Here is a 20068-nt window from a genome sequence, read left to right as displayed (position 1 = left end):
AGAGTTCACTTCCAAGGACATTAGCTGCAAAATTGGATAATAATTCCTTGAGTTTAAGGCCAGAAAAGACCATGAGATCATGGTCTGCCCCCCTGTATGACACCAGCCATTACATTCCATGAATTGCTAGTGCTCACCAGCCTTGAGCTGGAAATCAGCTCCTCAGTGAACTGTGAATCAAAAAATTCATATCTTTAGGATTCAGCTGCTGGAGAGCCAAAGAAAGAAAGCTGCTGCCAGAAATTAATAGAAATACTTCACTTCAAGTGTGTTCAGATAATACAAGAGAATTTTCAGTAGTTTTCACTTCTTTACTTTTCGTGTTTAAAGGAAACCTTCAATAAGATTACATGCTGTATTCATTTACAATGGACTGTTGATATCTTTATTCTTCAGAAAAGTATATATTAGAAAAATAAAGATTCATCCAGCTATGGTAGTTCTGTTTTCTTATCTGGCCACCTCCCTGTTGTCACCCCGACAGTACTGAGGGAGTAGAGCACATGAAAACATGTAAGAAGTGAAAATTGAGACAGGAAAATACCTTATTTGGCTAATGAGTATTTGGATTCAGTTTTTCTTAAGCTCCACTATGTCTAATCAACTTCTGGTTTATATTTTATAAATCTTGAAGGCTCTCCTGATGTTACTCTAACTATACTTGAAGTCTTCACCAAAATTTCCATTGGATTAAACACAGCCAATGTTCACTCTTTCTGATTGTACAGATGAAGCTTGGTTTCAGTCATCATTGTCACTTGAACTGTTTTTTTACATTGTTGAAAGGTGGCTGGAATTATTGCCACTTTGTAGAGCTGGAGCTATTGGCAGTGTATCTGCATCATAAATGGAAAGAAATGTTCCAGAGTAAACCCACCAAAATATAGTAAAAGACAGATTAATTGTTTATCTTCAGTAGGTGTTTGCCACAAGCGGATCTTCATGTCACATCTCTGAATTTAAAGAACACAAAAATTCTGTAGAAAAAAAATAGATAATGCATCTCTCGGGACTGTCTGCTAATCATCAGCATCAGTTACTGCTGCAGACCTGTGCCAGAGCTGAACCATTATATTGAAAGAGTTTTATGTGTTTTTATTTTAACATTTTCACAATGCAGCAGACTCTATCCCTCCATCACTTCAGAGTGGAGGAAGTACCAGAGTCATAGAAGTGTAATTTTGTCAACTTGAGTTCTGTATTACCTCTTAATAAATTTTCTTTGCAGATCTTACCATCCAAGGAACAGCACTGTTGGCTACAGCAGGAAAGGGTTGTTTTGGTCTAAGTGAAAATCAAGTGTTTCTGCTTCTCTGGAATGCCTCAGTGGATGTTATAATGTCACCTATATAGCAAAATCATCTTTTAGCCAGTAGAATGACTAAATTAGATTGGGAAGAGGGAGGCATCTTGACAAAGCACCAGCTGCAGATTGTTCTGATGAAAGCTGTTGAATGCATTCATATCTAATTGAAAAGGAAATGATTTCTTTAAATACAGATAAAACAGTTATCTTAGGAAGATATCAGTTATCCTTGCAGAGGAAGATGATATCATTTTAGTGGCATGTAGGCTTGCATATCACGTATACCTGCTTGGTGCACTGTTTAATTTCAGAGAGCTAGAAAACTTATCTGCCTTTCGTGATGTTTTTGGGGGTTTCCCAGGTTTGAATCATTTTTGAGAGACACATCCTCCTCTATATCTGCAGCAGGTCTTTCACTGCATGCTTCTGGCCAAGCTTTTGTGCAGGCTGCTGCTCTACCCCCATATCCAACTCTTCTCCTGTCTTAATGGTGATAAACCTTAGACCCACTCCTGGTCCACTGTAACCAGAATAATTGAACCATGCATAGATACTATTTTTGTTTCCCACTCCTTTTTGCTCCTTCTGTTTTCAAATTGCCAGTGCTATTTTATTTGAGTGGAGCCACGTCTCCATGAGATGTGAGCTGTCCCTGGTGAGTGTTGTTCAGGCAGTGCATATCCCTCCAGTTCTCCTGCTGTGGGCAGTGCTCAGCTTCAACCTCCTGGCAGTGGGAGGCTCCTAGAAGTTCTTGCTTAGACAACTAGGAGGCATTTCAGAGAAGAACATTGTGAAGAAGGAGGCTATGCTGCACATGAGATAGTTGTAGGAAATTCCTGGCTTGGGAATAACTGGGGTCATTTTTGTCCAGAGAGGGAGATGGGGTATTTAGTCTACACTGAAATATATGGGTTTGTTGTGTTTTAATCTGCAGGTTTTTAATCTTCTCTGTATCCCCCCCTCTGCTATGCACCCCCCTTTCAGAAACGGCTGCAGTTAGATATCTGCATTCCTCCTTTATTAACTCATTCATGGATGAAATTAAACTTTTGTTGAGCTTTTTTTTTTTCTAAATTATCACTACACTAATAAAGCAACTTGTGGAAATAGTTCTGTATAAAATAATTAATTCATGACCAATAGTTTAGAAAGTCATAAATATTTAGAATCTTTTGAATTATAACTGGGGACACTTAATGAGGAATTTAGAAGATATATTTGACATTGTTCTTCAATTCTCTGACGTTTCATTTTTCAATGAGTTGTATAGTCCTTAAATATTTAGACTAAAAAATAAATGTGTGTTAGTGGTGCTTCAATTTTCAGTCTCAGTAACAAGACCAATGTGATGGCATTTTTGCAGTATTCTGTTTATTTACTTATTGATGCTACCTTATATATATGCAGGGTTTCATGTTTAAATATTGCTGAAATATAAAGAAAAATTGCAATAATTCTTTAACCTTCAAGATGTACAGAATTGGAGATAAACTGCACAAAGGTATTTGGATGTGATTCTAACTGGGCTGTGATGTGAGAAACTTCAAGTGGAATATGCTCCAGGATATGGGAGTCTGAGTTTTTAGTTTGTCCTGTTGCATGCCTCTTGGGAAAAAAAGATTAAAGTGGATTGTTAAACAGAGTTGACACACCCAACAGTGTTCCTCAACTTTCAGCAGCCCAATAAGGCTCTTGTAGGCAAATCTTACTAAGAACTGTGATATCTGCAGATGTTGCAGTTGTAATGACTTTAAAAAAAGAACAAACAACAAAACAGTATTATAGATTCCTAATAATGCTACAGTAAGAAATGTATCTTGGTGAAAAGGAAATACAATTTCACAATTCTCTGCAAAGTATGGAGAACCTTCCGTAGTCAACACCATGGATTGAAAGGGAAACTGAGTCTTCTGTGTCCTGCTGACCTGGGTGAGTTTGTTCTTATTAGTCTGTCTTAGTAAGAATCAACATCCTGGTTTTCATTTTGTTAAGTTTTGCATTAGAGGCTTAAGAAAAATTTTCTTTCCTCTCTCTTTAGAAGTAATGAAGATCTCAAAACTCTCTTTAGTTTCTCAGAAATTCTAGGGCACTTACAAGCTCCCTATCAGCTTTCCTAGAGAGAATATGACATTTGTATGTATATAAATGTCACTTATATTTAATTATATGCAAGGAATGAACATTGAAAGGAATGAGTTCAAAGTTTAGGCTAAGGTTAAGGTAATTGGGCAGGAGTTAGGCAGCTTCTTTATGTTCTCTCTCTAGTTCTGGTTTCTAGGAAGATTTGAAATCCTTAGCAGCGTAGGGTGTTTGTTTCTTGTGGAGCTTTCGAGAGCAACCAGTTGATGAATAAAACTAATAAAATGCCAGTGATTATGTTTTGCTGAGAATCTCTTATTGCTGTCTTGGTGCATCTTTTTTTTTATGGTTTTGTTTGACTTCTGAAACAAACCAAACTGGATCTTGGAGGAAGTCCTTCATCTGCAGTCCATTTGTCACAATGGTAAAACTTACCCTGGTGTAGGGTGGAAACAAAGCTGTAGCTGACTACTGTGTTAAAGTTCCATAGAATAAACTTTTAGACATTTTTGGCTTCTTGATTCCTTTAGTTTCCTGGTAACAGAACGAAGTCAAAGCTAGTTGTGAGGTAGGGGGTTTTTTTGTGGACAGGTCTGGGTTCACTGACGTCTGTGGTTTCCTGGCTTAGGTAGGAGCAGCTGAGCAATTTTCAGATGAGAATGAAGGAAATAATCAGACCATTCTTTTGTCATCATTTTGCTGTTGTAGTAAAATGTAATTGCAAAACTAAACTGCTTGAGCAAAACCAGTGTTAGGAAAAAAGGAAGGAACCAGTACATTAAAGATAATTTGGTTTTTAAAAATAGACATGGCCTATCTTTCTTAGATGCAGAGCCCGGTTTAGAGACATGCCTTAGGCTTTAATGTAGGAATTTTTAGATGAAATTACTGGACTGTGTTATGGGAAGATCAGACTAGAGGACTATGATACGTTGCTTCTGTCCTCAAAATATATTAAATATACTCCAGGCTTAGAATTTTTACTGTTACTTTTAAGAGGGGAGGAAAAGTTGGGCTCTGGAGATAAAACTGCCCACAAAATCTCCAGATGTTATCCTGGTATTTCATGTGATGTTACTTTCTGTGTTTAACTCGCAGTAATGACAGATGCCCGTATTAGGAGTGAGTAAGAATAGTTGGGTTACGGAGTGTTGGTTGTGACAAACCATTTCTGTTTTTTAGAACTGTTTTTAAGTTTTCTTACACTCTTCGTTATCTCTCTCCCTCTCCCATCAGAGGTTTCTACTCTGTAACCACATAGACTGAGCCATCAGCAGAGAGGTGGAGGTTTCCAGGAGGGAGCCAGAGGGGTGGACTTGGTTTGGGAACCTGCATGGGGGTTGGTTCCAGTGAAGTGGAAACTTTCTCCATCAGCAGGAGGACCTGTGTCTCTGGATTGCTGTGCTCTCAGTGAAGGGTGAAAGATGGGGCAGGGGAAGGATAATGTGATCATGTTTTAAACATATTCCCCAGCTAGATTACCAGTTGGAAGTAATGCCACAATTGCAGCCTGTGACTGCTTATGAGGGCATTCAGCTTTTCTTTTGATCACTTCACAGAATTGTTTTGGATTTTATAGAATTTTATGAAGCGTGGGTTTGGGTTTATATGGGCTGACCTTTGGCAACACTGTGTAGGACTTTGTAAAGCATCTCAGCAATAAAAGAGCAAATGTTACTGCTTAGACATTGATGCCAACGGTGCTTTTGTGCACTAAAGTCCTATTCCTCTGATAGGCACTTTTGCAAGACTCTTTCGCTTCCTTGACCCACTTGTGGACCTGCCTTCTAGATCTCTGTTATTTGGGAAGATGCTTTTTGAAGGCTGAAGGTTCGAAAAAGGTGTGTTACTGGGGAAAGTGGTGGGACCTGTTAAGTAGCTATAACTCCTAAAGTGGATTTACATAAGGTCCCCTGTCATTTAAAATAATGGCAACAAATAATTTAAATCTGGCTAAGAATTCTAAAATCAATTAGTGTACATTAATCCTGATTTTATAATAAAATCTGTTTTGGAACTTCTGAGCCTGCAGACACAAATATGTGTCCAAGTTGATGATTCTATGAAATCCAGCTTTCTGAACAAGAATTTTATGATTAATGCCTCAAAGTGCATAATCACATCTTTGCCAGAAACTGTTTTTCTCTTCTTTGACTTACAATCTGCCTGTTTAACATTTGCTGTAGTAAAGTAAACACAAAGGTGTTAAGAGTCTTTGTGCAAGAGCCAAAGTTGTCTGTGCAGCTGAATGCTTGGGCTCATTTATTATAGGATTTGTGTCTTCTGGTCTCCACATCAGCTCATTTTTAGAAAAACATTGTCAGCATCCAGGCTGTTATTTGAGCAAGAGACTGACAGGTAGTTTTAAATGTGTCTTTTAGTTTATAGTCTTCACTTATACTGCTTGATTGCAGGACAGTGTTGTTCTGTTGCCCAGCTCATCCCCCTTTCTTAACATTTGTCATCATGGCTGCATCTTAGAGGCAGCAGAGTTTCCTGCAACTTTGTGTTTGCTCCTCCTTCTTTTATATGGATTTTTTTTCTGCTGTTTGGAATGAGGGAGGTGTGTTTAAGATGATGGCGGTAGGTGGGATTCTTTCCCCAGGTGAATGTTTTGGGAAAACACATAAAAAACCAGACTGTTGGAAGCAGGGGTGAGGTAGATCTGGGCACTTGCTGCCATTACTGTTGAGGGGTTGAGTAGTCTCTGAAGCCTGGGTGCCTTTGGGTCTATTCAGCAGTTCTGGAAGAAGACTGGAACCTATGTGGTTGATGGTGCTGCCTGTCTGTGATCAGCTGGAGTAGGACAGAGGAATGTAAGAGGAGTTTAGGACTAGTTATCAGAGGAGACACTTTCCCAGTGTTGAAATGGGAATAACTAGAGTAGAAATTAATTGACTGTGTGTGTAGACTATAACTGAAGTACGAGTGTGTCATTATATGGGCATGTCTTCTGTCCCCAGTCACAATAAAAGAAGAAATTAACTAGATTATTGCTTAAAGTCTTTTTTATTTCTGTTTTCTATGATTCAGCTATTCATTTAAATAAAATCCATGCTGGAATGTACTCTATAATGGTTTTTCTCTCTCTTGAGTTGTTGAGTGCTTTGATAGACACTTGATGGTCCTACATGACACTATAATTTCTATGTAAAACAGGTGCTGCTGCCACCCTCCAGCTTCCATCTTTCAGTGTAGCAAATGTAAGAAGGGAAGCTAGAACTAAGGTGCTCTTGGCTTCTTCCTGTGTACATTTCAGTCTGAAATCAGTTTATAGTTGAAATAAATGGCTTGCAAGACTGCTTCTAGGATTGTGAACGTGACAATTAAAATGCTAGTCTGGGCTGCAAGACACAATGGAGTGAATAGCCAGATGATATTCACTTTGAAAACAGATATAATTAAATCACAGTGTATAGTTTCCCATCTTTCTTTTTCATGAGCATGCACTTGCCAACCACATTCCCACATTGCTCTTGTGTTAATGGTGTCATGGAACTGGAAATGCTGAAATTGGCAGTGTATGATATTATCAAGTGGTTTGTGTGGCTTCAGTTTTAATGGAGTGATTACCATGACTGTGAAGACAGGAAGGAAATTAATATATCCACGCCTGTGAGTTCTGCCCTACTTCTGAAATACTCAATATTTACAAAACTGTTTGCATTAGCAACATGTGCTTCTTGCTGTAGGAAATTAAGATTCTCTCTCGTCTCCCCCAGCGTGTGGCTGGAAGTTCTGTTCCTGTAATGACCAGGAGGACACTTCCCAGCTGGTGAGCAATGGAGCACATACACCCATTTCAGATCTCTTAAAAGGCAGCAACATCACAGCATGAAGGAGGCAACGGGGGACAGTGCTCATAAACTGATTGGAAGTGTGTGTTGTGTCAGCATCTCCTCTCGTGGTTTGATTTACAGCAGTGGGGGGGTGAGGAGGAGTCGTCAGAAGCCGTGATTGCAAAAGGGAGTTTGAGACCCACTAACCTTGAAGGCTGATTGAATACTGGAGTTGGGTTTTGTATCTCCTGATGGAAGATTTAGTGCTGTCTCTCATGGAGAGTAAACTTCTGCTAGTGGAAAGTCTGTCACATCATCATGATTTCTAGAGATAAAGACCTCGATCTCAATAAATATATCATTCTACTTGGTGATCTCTCAAAGGAATAAAATAAGCAATAAAAAGGAAGACCTCAGCAGTGGGAACTGTGTGTGATATCTGCAGTGATAGGGAAGTTTATTAATCGTGCACATCCCTGTTCTTCTCTTAGCCTATTTGTTCCTCCCCTCTGGTTACATTTTGAAAAATGCAAAAGGATATGTATGAAAGGACAATATGAAATTTTCCAGTATGAACAGAGTGAAGTCTCTGTATTTTGAAGAACAATAATAATAAACAACACTCTTTTTTTGCCTTTCTTTAGGACTCCTGAGCAGTGTCCGAGCGTTGTTTCTTTGCTGTCAGAGAGCTACAATCCCCATGTGCGTTATGGGGCTGCCATGGCTTTGGGAATCTGCTGTGCAGGCACTGGAAACAAGGTGAGGGCCAGAAGCATCCATGGCCAAGACTGTTCCTGCTCTCTCCTGCCACAGGCACATTTGTATGGTACCATTCCACACACAGATAGATTTCCTACACATGTACACTGCTAGCCAGCTAGAGTACAGCAGTACTTTAACTATTCTGGGCATAGAAATTCTTTTCCTGCTTGTTCAGAATAGATAAAAGTAGAAGCAAGTTTTCATGCATTATTGCCACATTCTTGGAATTTTGTCTTCAAAACTTTTCTTAGAGTTTTCTTACTGTCAAGTTGCCACTGAACTTTAAATGAGTGTTCAGTACTCCAAAATCAATACTCTTTTGCCTTTGGAGTGCCGGTGACAGGAAAACAGCAGGTGTTTTGCATAACTTCTAGCTCCTTTCTTCTTTCCTATGATACACCATTCATGGAAGATCCATGTAGAAAAGACAAGTGCAATGAAATTTAATTAAATGTATTGTTGTTTCACATGTGTAATTAAAAACCAGTAATTTTATTCTCACTTTATAAGTGTCAGTGGAGGTTCATTCGCACAGATGGTAACAGGGACCTTTTATGGTAGAAGGATTCCCACTTCTGCTGTGGGAAGTGAGCACTCATTGGAACAAGCAGGAAGTAAATTTGGGAATAAGCTCCCTCTGCTTCACCCACATGTGTATGTAATCTGTAGTGGTACAGAATCACACTTTCAGAACAGGTGCACAGACTGTCCAAATGAAATTGATATTTTATGCTTCAGAGTCTTTGATAAATCTGTCGCTTATGTGTCTCATCCCTTCCTCATCCTGCGTTAAACTCTTGCTCTGTGGCTCTTGCGTGAGTGCTCCCCAGTGTGTCACTGGTGCTGCCAAAAGCACAGAATGCTGACGTGCACTGCCTGCCATCTTCAGCATCTAAAGCATGCAGGCTTGAAAGCAAACTGAAAGTCCTATTTTTATCCAGGTCGCTTTATTCTCGAGTGGAAGGTGGAATCAAGGAGCTAGTTATTTTTAACCTGCTGCATCTGACAAGATAATTTAAGTGGAAATGCTTTTAATCACAAAAATAAATCTTTTTATTTCCAGATGCATTGTGTGATGACCTAAACCATTTGATTACATGTCTTCCAGAGCTTATATCACTAGGTTTTGAAGGCCCAAATATATTCAACTTTGGAGATCGGAAAGTTCAGCTCTTTGTTACAGTGGATGTTCCATCCATGGTACTGAATGCTTGCCAAAGAGTGAATGAGTCACCTTCAGGTGGAGAAGCACAGCCTCTAACATAGCTCAGATGGCAAAAGCAGTCAAAGCAAAGGCTTGATATTATTCTAGAAGTGGTTCTGTATAAAATGAGCTTCTTTTTAAAAGCCTCACCCTCACAGAAGTAACAACAAGAGGGGTCTTTGCTGGGAGTCTCATGCACTCAACTGCATTTGCTGGTGTCTTCAGTGTAAGTAAGAGCACTGTATGGACAGGAGAGATTTTCATAATCAGTGACTTCATTGAAAAGAATAGTTACTGATAGGTCATTGTGGATCATGTTCCTGTTGCACTTAGCTGGGAAGTTACTGAATTTGAAGAAGCAGAAGAGCATTTTGAACTGTGCTAAAAACCTAGATTTACTATATGGGTGCTCAGAGATAGCCTTACTTGTTGTAGGTTTGAAATGTGTGCTGTCATGTGATGCTAAATGTTACAGATTCTAACAACAAAGTGTAAGGCCAAGAATTTGGATTCTAATGTGATGAATGCATTAGAACCTGTTGTTTAGCTGTTGCCCATCTTCTACAGGTAGATCTTGTTCCATCCATCCATCACTTGTTTTTTAGTGTTTGTGTTTCTTTCTTCCTGGTTTTTAGATTAAAGTCTAGAGAAATATAGATTTCTGTTTCACTTACCAAGAACAGGCAGAGTATTTTAAAAGTATATCTGATAGCATCAATCTGATAACCTTCCACTGCAGTACTAAAAATAAAAATATTAACTTTGTGACTCCTTATTTCTTCATTTGTTTTAGGAAGCAATTAATTTGCTTGAGCCAATGACAAATGATCCTGTGAACTACGTGCGTCAGGGAGCTCTGATTGCATCTGCTCTTATCATGATCCAGCAGACTGAGATTACCTGCCCAAAGGTAGGGTGTCATACCTTACATACCAGTTTATCAGGTGGGAAAATGGTCTTGGGTGCCAAAACTTTGGTGCTTGGCACTGCACGTAAGCACTGGCAAGAGAGTGCACATGCCTTGTAAAGAACCAGAGCTGGATGTGCAGCAGGAAGCTCCTGCATGGATCAGAGCACGTGCTCTGAATGGGGGAGCCATGCCTGCTGATGGAAACATGCCTGATGGATGACTGCATTTTAACTCTGGACACTGCAAGAATAAATGCTCTTTCTTAAAAGGTCTCAAAGCGTCCTGCAATGATGTGAAAGTGACTGTCTTCCATTAGCGTGCACTGAGGCCTGTATGCTCATGATTTATGTGATCACTGTTATTTAGTAAAGACGTTGGTTCTCATGATAGTAAACTTAGTTTTGGATGTAGTCACCCTGCAGGAAAGTCTTGTTATAACTGGTTTTTTTGTAGTTAGTCTTACACTTTTCAGGTAAAATAATTTGTGCAGTCAGAACTGGCTTAGTGGCTTTATAGCAAATATTTTTTTTTAATGGAGTTTTCTGCTCAGAAAGCAAAAAGGATTGTGTATGCTGTGTTAAGCTTTTAAAAGTAGGTTGCCCTGTGAATGTGTGACAGATGATGATATGCAAACATTTGTACAGACTAAAAGTCCACATTAAGAGAACTCTAAGGTTCCACGTTTCACCTGCTCTGGTGAGTGCTGAGGCAGAACAGTAGCTGGTGCTTCACTACTCATCTGTTGTATATGGGTTGCTTTTATTGATGTCATTTTAGAAATTGAACTGTGATAAAAACAGCCACCTTTTTTACTACATTCGAATGAGGAGAAAGAAAAAAACCCTCTTTGTCCAGTGGAAAATTTTACTTGGGAAAGTCCATGAAGGAAATCTACAAATACAGGTGTTTGGGTATTTCTAAGTCACGGAACATGAAGATTTGCTGGCAGACAGTTTGTTTTTTTAAATTATTACCAAAAAAAAAAAAAAGGAAAGAAAAAAGTTTTCACTGAGCAGAATCTGGGAACATTGTTTATATTATCAGAATTGTAGTTCAACTGAATAAGCCAAGAAGAGCAGTTCCATTGAATAAGCCAGTGGAAAACACTAGACTTCTGTTGGATCCCCTCATCTTCCAAGATACACAGTATCTGTAATGTGAAGTTGAATTATCTCTCTATAAAGAGAAATTAATTGTTGGTTTTATTGTTTCTTCCTCGCTCAGGTGATTGGAATGCCAGGCCTCAGTATAGGAGATCAGGTTTAATTATTCTGTATTCCTCTAATGCTGCACAAATTGTATAGCTCACCTGTGCCTCAGTTTCCCACCTGAAAGAATTAAGGATGATACCTTCATATATGGAAGGGCATTATGAGAACAGATTATTTTTAATTTGCAAAGCACCCTGATCCTCTTGGGGTCGGAATTGCAGACTGCTGTCAGTCAGTCAGACTTTTAAACTGCTGTGGGTCGCTGGCTGAGTCTGACTGTTGGAGTTTCAGGCTTTTTGAGATGATAGGTGAAAGAGCCTGTTTGTCCTAAAGAAAAATGTAGATAGAAAAAGGGCTAGGAAAAATACAGATTACTTGAGATGTGTAGTAAGGCAGATCTCTTCCCCCAGAGAGGCCTGGTAACCTTGACTTCCAAGGTACGTGATACCTGGACTTGATAAATGGGTGGTTAAAATAGCTGGACAGCCAATACAGGATGAGATGTATCGTGTAGGGGTCAGTGGCTTGTTTAAAAATGGACAGAGAAACTGAAACAGCTTAATGCCTGGGCCTTGTTTGTGCCAAAATTTGTGTGTTGTTACCTGATATAGATACAGAAGGCAATTCATTGCCCAGTCATAGAAGCACTGCAGGTATTAAAAACCAAACAAAAACAACCCCCAAAATTACAGATTATAAAATAATAAATAATCCCTGAAATATGCTGCCAATTTAGGAACTAAGTACAGAATATACAAATTTTGCTTGTTTTAAATACCCCAAAAGTTAGTTATAACCATTGTAGTTTCTTGCCCAAAAGTAAAAGGAATATTTTGAGGATCATGCTGCCAATTAAGTTATTTATTATCCATGGGAAACTTTTTTGGAGCTCTCTGCCAGTCTGAAAAAAAAATTATTTTACTCCAGTGTGAAAGGGTGGAGTTCAGAAAAGGAGCCATTTTTGGATTGCAGGGACATATTTTGATCCGATTAGATTCCTAAGTGACACTCTGAAGCACTGTGTGCCAAAGGGTCTAACTTGATGGATGTGGGTATTTGCAGTGTTGAAAAACCAGCTGGGAAGAGGAGTGGGATGATTTTCATATCCCAGAAGCTGTACAAGTGGTCTTGATGGGGTTACAGAGAAGATAAATTTTATGTATCACCATCTCACTGCTCCTAAATACTTCATGGTGCTTTGCATGTGAGAAATGGTGATTTTAAGAAAGATTGTGGAATAGACTCTGACCAGCTTCCCATCATTACCGTTCAGTTTTTTCTGTTCTGAGATTTTATACTTTTTTTTGTAAACTTTTCTGTGAGCTTCGGGTTAGAAATACTTTAAATTCTCTGTTGATAATTTGGGGTGAAGACGGTAGCAAACAATCTTCCTTGAATAGATTTAGATATAAATATTATTATTTAGATATTTCCAGATGTAAAATACCATCAGAGTTTTGAGAGCTGAGCATTGCAATGCTAAAATGCTAGGAATAAACAGAGATTTAAGAAGCAAAGTATTTTGGTTTAAAAGAAGCCATTTTTATTGTGAGAGAAAGTAGATGTATGCCTTTGAATCAACTTTACTGTAACCTTTCCTTTGTGTTCATTCTCCTCTTTGTTGTGCTCACTCTTTGTTTAAATGAATAATTTAAAGAGTTTATATTTAAATAAAGAGTTTAAATAAAGAATTGCCATTATATGGAGGCCCCTTGAACTTGCAAATTGCTTAAGTGCCAAAAGGGGTAGCAGGTGTTGAGTAGAGTTGGTTTGGCCTCTTTGGAGTTGAAACACAATTCCTCCGTATGCAGCCAATGTGATTTATCCTGACCTCTCTTGATACATTTAAGAACCATATTAGTGTAGGATATAAAATATTAACAAGTTTATTTTGTGAAATGGAATCCTAAATTACATATGTGATGAGGTCATTGTAACCGAAATCAATGACAACTTCATTATGTGTTTGTGACCTGCAGGGCAATTAAGAGAGCAATTTTGGAAACAAACTGCATGTCTTAACAACTTGAAAAAGTAAATTCAATTCCTGGTTTTGTGGTAGGATAGTCATCTTGGTAAAATGAGAAGATAAAAACCAAGGTCAAGCCTTTTCCTCCATCCTCCTTGAATCATATTGGCCTGTTATCTCTAAGATTTCATGAAGAAACCAGGACCATATTGCTGCTGGGATTTTTTTTGCCCACTTAGATGAAACACTAGGTCTTTTTGGGGTGCAAGAATGATTTTTGCAATATTCTAGGAGCACCTTCGCAAAACCTTTATGTGAGCCTGTTACAGTTAGATGATTCTGCACATTGTCTGCTCCTTCAAGAGAGCAAGTGTGAGAGAGAATAACTTCACCTTTTGAAGAAGATAGAACATGCAACAGTTTAAAACTTGTTTTATTAAATTTTATTAATGCTCTTGTTCTTAAGAGCTTGCATTTGCCAAAAGCATTTTGCACATCACCTGCCACTGTTTCCTGTAATTAACTGTTTATAAAGTCTTGTTTTTAACAATCTCATGGGCTTGTTGTGCATGAAAGTTGACTGGTAGAGGGAGAAGTGGTAATCAGCCTGATAAATGACAGCTCTTCGTGTTTGTAGCAAATGGTGCTGTATCATTCTTATATCTTAAAGTCTGTGTTGTTTCCTCAGTGTTTCCAAGGTTCTGTGTTTGGTTTCATTTTAACTCAGTGCCATGTCATTTTGGCCAGCACTAATTATCAGAATGGGGTTGTGTATTGTTAGTAAAGATGAAATGAGTCACTGCCTTCATTTTAGTGTTCCTCCTGGAAGTTGCCCAAATAAATTTCTTGGTAGCATTTCCAAATGCAATAAAATTTTTGAAGTGCTTGAAGATTTCAAGGGAGAAACACAGCTTGTGGGTTTCATAGCATATTAAATAAACTTATGCAGTAGTTTGGGTTGTGCTTGTTGCTGTGCTTTGAAGGAAAAATAGTAGCAGATTAAAGGGCTATGCTAGACAAACTCTGGCAAGTTTTGCTTCAACAGCTTAAGAAAGAACTGTCTGTTGACATCTTTCTCCATTCTGTAGGATTTTGGTGCCCCAGCACTTTTTCCAAAGAGATGGAGCAGTGGCTCCACATGAGGATAATACCTTCCTGAAGCACTACAACCAAAACTGCCAAACCAGACTTTCCCCAACAGCAAGGAAGGTTTTCAGCTGGGACCTGATCCAGTCTAAAATCCCACTCCTGTGAAGCATTTGCTTTATAGAAATAGCCTGAACAAGCATGCAGGCATACTGTGCATTTGAGTGTTGAGACAATCCCTTGATCTGGGTTTGCCTGGCCCTTTAGGCTGGGTGGGGTAGTCTTCCACCCTTTCACAGAACAATTTTGCTTCCACTGATGTTTAACTCTGGAAAGGGCATGGTTGCTGAATGCATTTTGCAGGGTTGGCAGTGATCCATGGCTCACAATGCACAGGTATGCAGAATTTATTTGAACACAGAATGCTCTTGATATGGCACTACACATTTTGTATTTTTGTAAGTAGATGGTATAAGGACTATTTCTTACTGTAGCTGTTCAGTGCTTGTTCACTGAATGCCTGCTCACAGCTGATCCCCTGCTGTGACCTGTCCCTGTCACCTCGAGATACGGCAATTGATCTGCTCAGGTTTGGCAGCCAGATTTCCTGCAGTTGTCTGTGTCCCGGTCACCTCACTGTCCTGCACGAGGTCCTGGTGCCAAAGCAGGTGGGTTCCTGGTGGGTTTGTGTGCTCTGGACTAATGTCCATGTGAGTAGGAGCTGTGGAAGGCATAGAGGGGAAAGGGTGCTCATAGGGGCAGTGCACCATGACCAGGGAGGTGGATGACTTCCCCTGCTAGCCCTGCCTCACCTTTCCTGAGTGAGGCATTCCATCCCTCTGTTCTGAGGTGCTGCTCCATCAGCCTTCAGATGCCAGTGTGAACATCAACAGTTCTGCTGAACATCTTCTCACTCTGCCCAGGGTTTCGCTCTGTGAAGATTTGATTACGGTGTAAATTCTGGATTACAGTCCAACGAATGAGCTTTGTAACATCTTGCTTTTATAAATATTCCAAACCCAGAAGCTGAGCCCAGAGTCGCAGGAATGATGTGCTCTAAACAGAGGCACTGGAATCTACTGCTCAGCTCAGCTCAGGAATAGTTTCACACATTGCTTCTGTGTTTCAGTGTAATCAGTCCCAAATAACACCTGAAGGCTTTGGATCACATGGTGTGCATGTGGCTGTCTTTGACACTGCATGAGGCTTCATTCCAGGCTGCAAATGCAAACTAAGATATTTTTCCAGTGTACAGGAGGTCAGGCGTAGGAACCAAACCATTTATATTGAACATGTAAACCTCAGTGTAAACTTTTATAAATAAAAATCAGGAGAGCGTGAAAATGCATAAATGGAGTGAAGCAAGAGCAGAGTTTGGTCTGCATATCCAGAATAAATCCTGCATTGTGTGTGAAATATCTCTCTGCCACGCATCTGTCCGTGTGCCTGCCCTGAAAATGTACGTTGCTCCTTTTTTTAGTTTTAATAATTTCAAGGAAATTTAAGTCACTTCCTTTTGAGGACGGGAAGTAGTAACTAAAAACTTTTTAATGCAAAAGGGAATTAATGAATAGAAAAATAATATTAGCACACAAATTGTTGGATTTACTTATACCGAAAAATGGAAATAGCTGCTTTTTTCCCCTGCCAGTTCTAATAAATGCATCCTGCTCCACCAGAGAAGTGTTGTTTTGTTCAGCTTCACTGTTCCTATTTGAAAGTGGCTGGTTACTCTGGAGCTTCATGGTGGTGAGATTGTCCATTGGTATGAAACAAATAAAGTAATTTTAATGCAGTCATATTTAGCAGGCTATGACTTGCTTGTATGAATATCAGTGTCTTCTGCTGTCACAAAGTGGCTTAAATCTAAGGTTAGATGCTATCAGTGCAGAAGGAGTTGAGTTTACAAGTCGTACAACTGGATTAGTGCCTGAAAGAGTGAAGTCAGGAAAAATGTCAACCAGAGAGTGTCTGTTCCTTTAGGATACCTGTGTTTTAAGTGGTGTGATGACTTAACCTGCATTGAGAAATGCAGAAAACACGCAGTCTTAATCTGCCTCTGTCTTCTTTCCATCCCAAATATTGAGCATAATCTCTTAAAAGTCTGGTCTCAACTTCTTGCTGCCTCTGGTCAAAAATTCACACGTGAAATGTGGTGACGTTCATTGCTATCATTACCTCAACTGCAGGATTACCTCATGGCTCTGATGTGCTTTTACTGGGAATCTGATCTTGTGCCATGCTAAGAAACCCTGGCAGTTTGATTTGGCAGAATGAAGAGACAGCTCTTCATTCACTTTTAATATTTTATTATTTTTTTTTACCTTGATGAATTTTGGTTTAATAAAATGTTATTCCCAGCACAGTTCTCATGTCACTGACTCAGTTGTATGAATGAATGTTTTTTCACAGGTGTGGAAACTTTCTGTAAAGCGCTTTGAGATTCCCCAGTGCACCCCAAGACAGGCCATGTGTGGTAGGAGGGATGCTTGGACACTGCTTCTGGTTCTCTGTGCTGCCCACCCTTGGCACAGCTCTGGAACTCGCAGTGTCCTGCAAGGATGGGGACTGGCAGTTTGCTGGGTGCTGTCCTGAGTGTCATGGTCAGTGTTAAAGCCTCTTTTACAGGTACAATTAGGCACTGGGAGCATCAGAGGCTGTGCAAAAGTACCTTCTTAGTGGTGGTGTTGAAGCCTGGCCTCTTTGCCTGCAGCAGACAATGTGTTTCACAGCTGGAAGGAAGGACCTTTCTTCAGGCATTCATTACTGAGCAAAGGTCACTGGTGTCCCTGGAGAGCACAAGCTCTTTGGATGTGAAAAGAAATACCAGGTTGTCTGGTATTAGGGTTTTATATTTGGAAACTTTAACTACATTTGCAATACAAGGAACTGGTCAGTCTCTCTCTACTGCCATGAGGTATGAGTTTATCCTCTCCTCTGCGGCTGCAGAGGTAGAGGACTATAGGTAGAGAACTTTGAATAGTACAACAGAGTGGACCACTAGTGAGGAGAAGCTTGTTCAAGATATCTTGGAAGGGCACCTTTTGAAAATACCTCCTTTGCTTTTGAGTATGTCAAGTGAAGGCTTAGTACATAAACAGAAAAAAAAAATGAAAACGAAACATCACATGAGTATCTGGATTAAAATTAATTTAAGGAAGAGGTATAAAAAATTCTTCCAGACGTGCTGTGAATGGAATGCAGCTTCCCAGGCTTTGGCTGGATTGCAGATTGGGATTTTCAGGTCTGCTTTTTCAGCTATATGAATTATACTTGAGCTATATTGCTGCTCCACTGCATATAATAAAAGACAAGTTATTAATTTACAGTAAAACTTTAGACATTGCTGAATATGATACTGTTCTCTCTCTCTTCAACCCTTAGTGAACCAGTGACAGATGAAGCTGTTCAAGGCAATGATGATAATATAAGTGAAGGTTTAGCAGTTTCCCTTACTAATGTGCACTTAAGATACTGTGGTGAACGTAACCATGGCATAAACTGTTACTTTATTATATGTTTTCATTAATGGTTTTCACTTAAAAGGTAGGAGTGCAGCAGCAAATTGCTGATAATGCATCATAGGGGCCTTATCGATACAGCAGAAATATTGTAAAGGAAAAATTGAATAAGTTTGAGGTTTTCAGCAGTAGGAATTGGAGGCAATTTATTAAAGTGCAGTGTCACTCACCTAAGAACACACAGTAGTTCTTGCTACAAACTCATCGATTGGTCTTTTATTCCAGTGTCACTTCAGGGATTCTCAGGGTGTTCCTGTAAGGCCTGCAGAATGTGGTTTGGAAATGAATGTCCATTCTGACTATTTTAAAATCACTATATGGGTATCTTCAAGTGGGGAAAATCTCTGTCATTAATTATTAGTGGGATGACTTGTAATACCAGTGACTAAAGCTGTTGAAAACATAAATGTCATCGTAGGATGCAGAAATCCAGGATTTCTGGGGAAAATCTCTGTCATTAATTATTAGTGGAATGACTGGTAATACCAGTGACTAAAGCTATTGAAAACATAAATGTCATCGTAGGATGCAGAAATGCAGGATGCTTCCATTAAAGATGGAATATTTGACTTGTGCAGTCAGTTTTATAATCTCTCTTTTTTTTCCTTTTTATCATTTTTATCCAGGTCAGCCAGTTCAGACAGCTCTATTCCAAAGTGATCAATGATAAGCATGATGACGTTATGGCAAAGTTTGGAGCAATCCTGGCACAAGGCATTTTGGATGCAGGTAATTCCCCAAACATTTAAAGCTGTCAGCATTTCTTAAACTTGTTTAGCTGCAATCGCTGTAATAGCAAATTTCATTTGGGAGATGAGGTGTTGGGTTTATGCCTGTTATGTAATAGTAGCAAGAAATCTCAAATTTCAAGTTATTTTAGCTAGCTGAAGAAATAAACTCTGTTTTGCAGTTTCTGTCAGGAGAGACTCAGCCCAGTCATTGGGGCAGAATTCATGTCCAGAAATCTGGAAAAATACAATACTTTTTGTCTAAGTGTGTTTTGTCACCCTGTATGTTAATTTATTATAGCATGATAGATTGCTTCTTTATTTTTCTAATTAAGCACCTACTCCAGAAATTTGGAAATCATGTGGTATCCAGCCCTCATATTTTGCTTTTTCTGTTAAATTTTACATAACCAGTTTAAAATATATATAAAAGTTTTTTATGTATATGTTTTTAATAACTAAGTTTTGCTACTTTCACGAATGCTAAAGAGGTGTTGTACAAAGGAAGCACAGTTTACTGCGTCAGTGTTACGTCAGAAGACCCAGTTATTTCACAGCATCCTACTACCTTCTTCTAGCGAAGGGAACATAATTTTCTAGTGAAAGAAACATCATTTTCTAGCGAAGAAAACATTATGTTAATGACTAAATGGTGAGTCAGGAATAGGATTCTCTAAAGGCATCAGCATTTCACAAGAGCTGAGTTGCAGGGCCAATTAAGGAAGGTTTCTGTAAGGAACAAGGACAGGCAATTTTTTGAATTTTTCCTTCTGATGGAGTTAAGACTTGTACAGTGCTGTGTCTGTCAACGGCACCCCTTTTCCAGGTTTCCAAATGCAGTTTCTCCCACCTGGTCCCTTGTGCTGTGGCCTTCTCTTGCCTCCTTATCCCCTGCGATAGGCAGAAATAAGCTGGTTTTTCCTGTACTCTGAGATCAGGGTTAGTACTGAAGTCACATAACCAAGAGAATCTTAGAATTTGTCTCTGGTGTGGCTTGGGCACAGCACCCTGTGGTGTGTGTGTGAAATTGCTGCATCTCCAGGCTGGGTGGTGGGGGGAGAAAGACTTAGGGCTGCCTGCACCTGTCTGCATGGAGGCATGGTTAAAAAGTGTTCCTGGTGGGCATGTGGCAGTCAGGCCTAGTCATCACGGGTGACTAGGGCTGCTCAGGGAGGAAAGTAATAGGAACCACCTTCTTGATCTTTTTTTGCCTCCTGAGTACCCCTTCTGGAGCTCAGACTGAGCAACATTCTTGGCACAACACTGTTAGAATAATTTTGGTCATTCCCATACTCATACTCTGTTGCTGGGAAGCCAGAGCCCAGCTGGCTCTGAGATTTTTCTCTCAGCAGTACAGACCTGCTTTGAATTCTGACCTCTAAGAATTCATAAAATCATAAAAATGCAACTAAAACCTGATTTGCTTCCTGTGGCATTCATGTATTGTATAATGACTTGGAAACCAGAAACATCCAATTCTAATAAACTACATGTGAATTTATGCCAACTTTAC

General features: G+C 39.4%; 1 protein-coding gene across 1 annotated transcript in view; it reads left to right on the top strand.

Annotated features, from left to right (window-relative positions):
- PSMD1 (proteasome 26S subunit, non-ATPase 1) overlaps positions 1-20068 on the top strand; it is a 71608-nt gene that overhangs the window by 38938 nt on the left and 12602 nt on the right. The window contains exons 17-19 of the mRNA XM_017810714.1: positions 7809-7923; positions 9924-10040; positions 18454-18556. Of these exons, the coding sequence (XP_017666203.1) occupies positions 7809-7923; positions 9924-10040; positions 18454-18556 (335 nt within the window). The remainder of the gene's footprint in view (positions 1-7808; positions 7924-9923; positions 10041-18453; positions 18557-20068) is intronic.

This window comes from Lepidothrix coronata, unplaced genomic scaffold (genome assembly GCF_001604755.1).
Source record: "Lepidothrix coronata isolate B3197 unplaced genomic scaffold, Lepidothrix_coronata-1.0 Scaffold29, whole genome shotgun sequence".
NCBI classification, from domain to species: Eukaryota; Metazoa; Chordata; class Aves; order Passeriformes; family Pipridae; genus Lepidothrix; species Lepidothrix coronata.
This window is presented reverse-complemented; position numbering and strand designations above follow the sequence as displayed.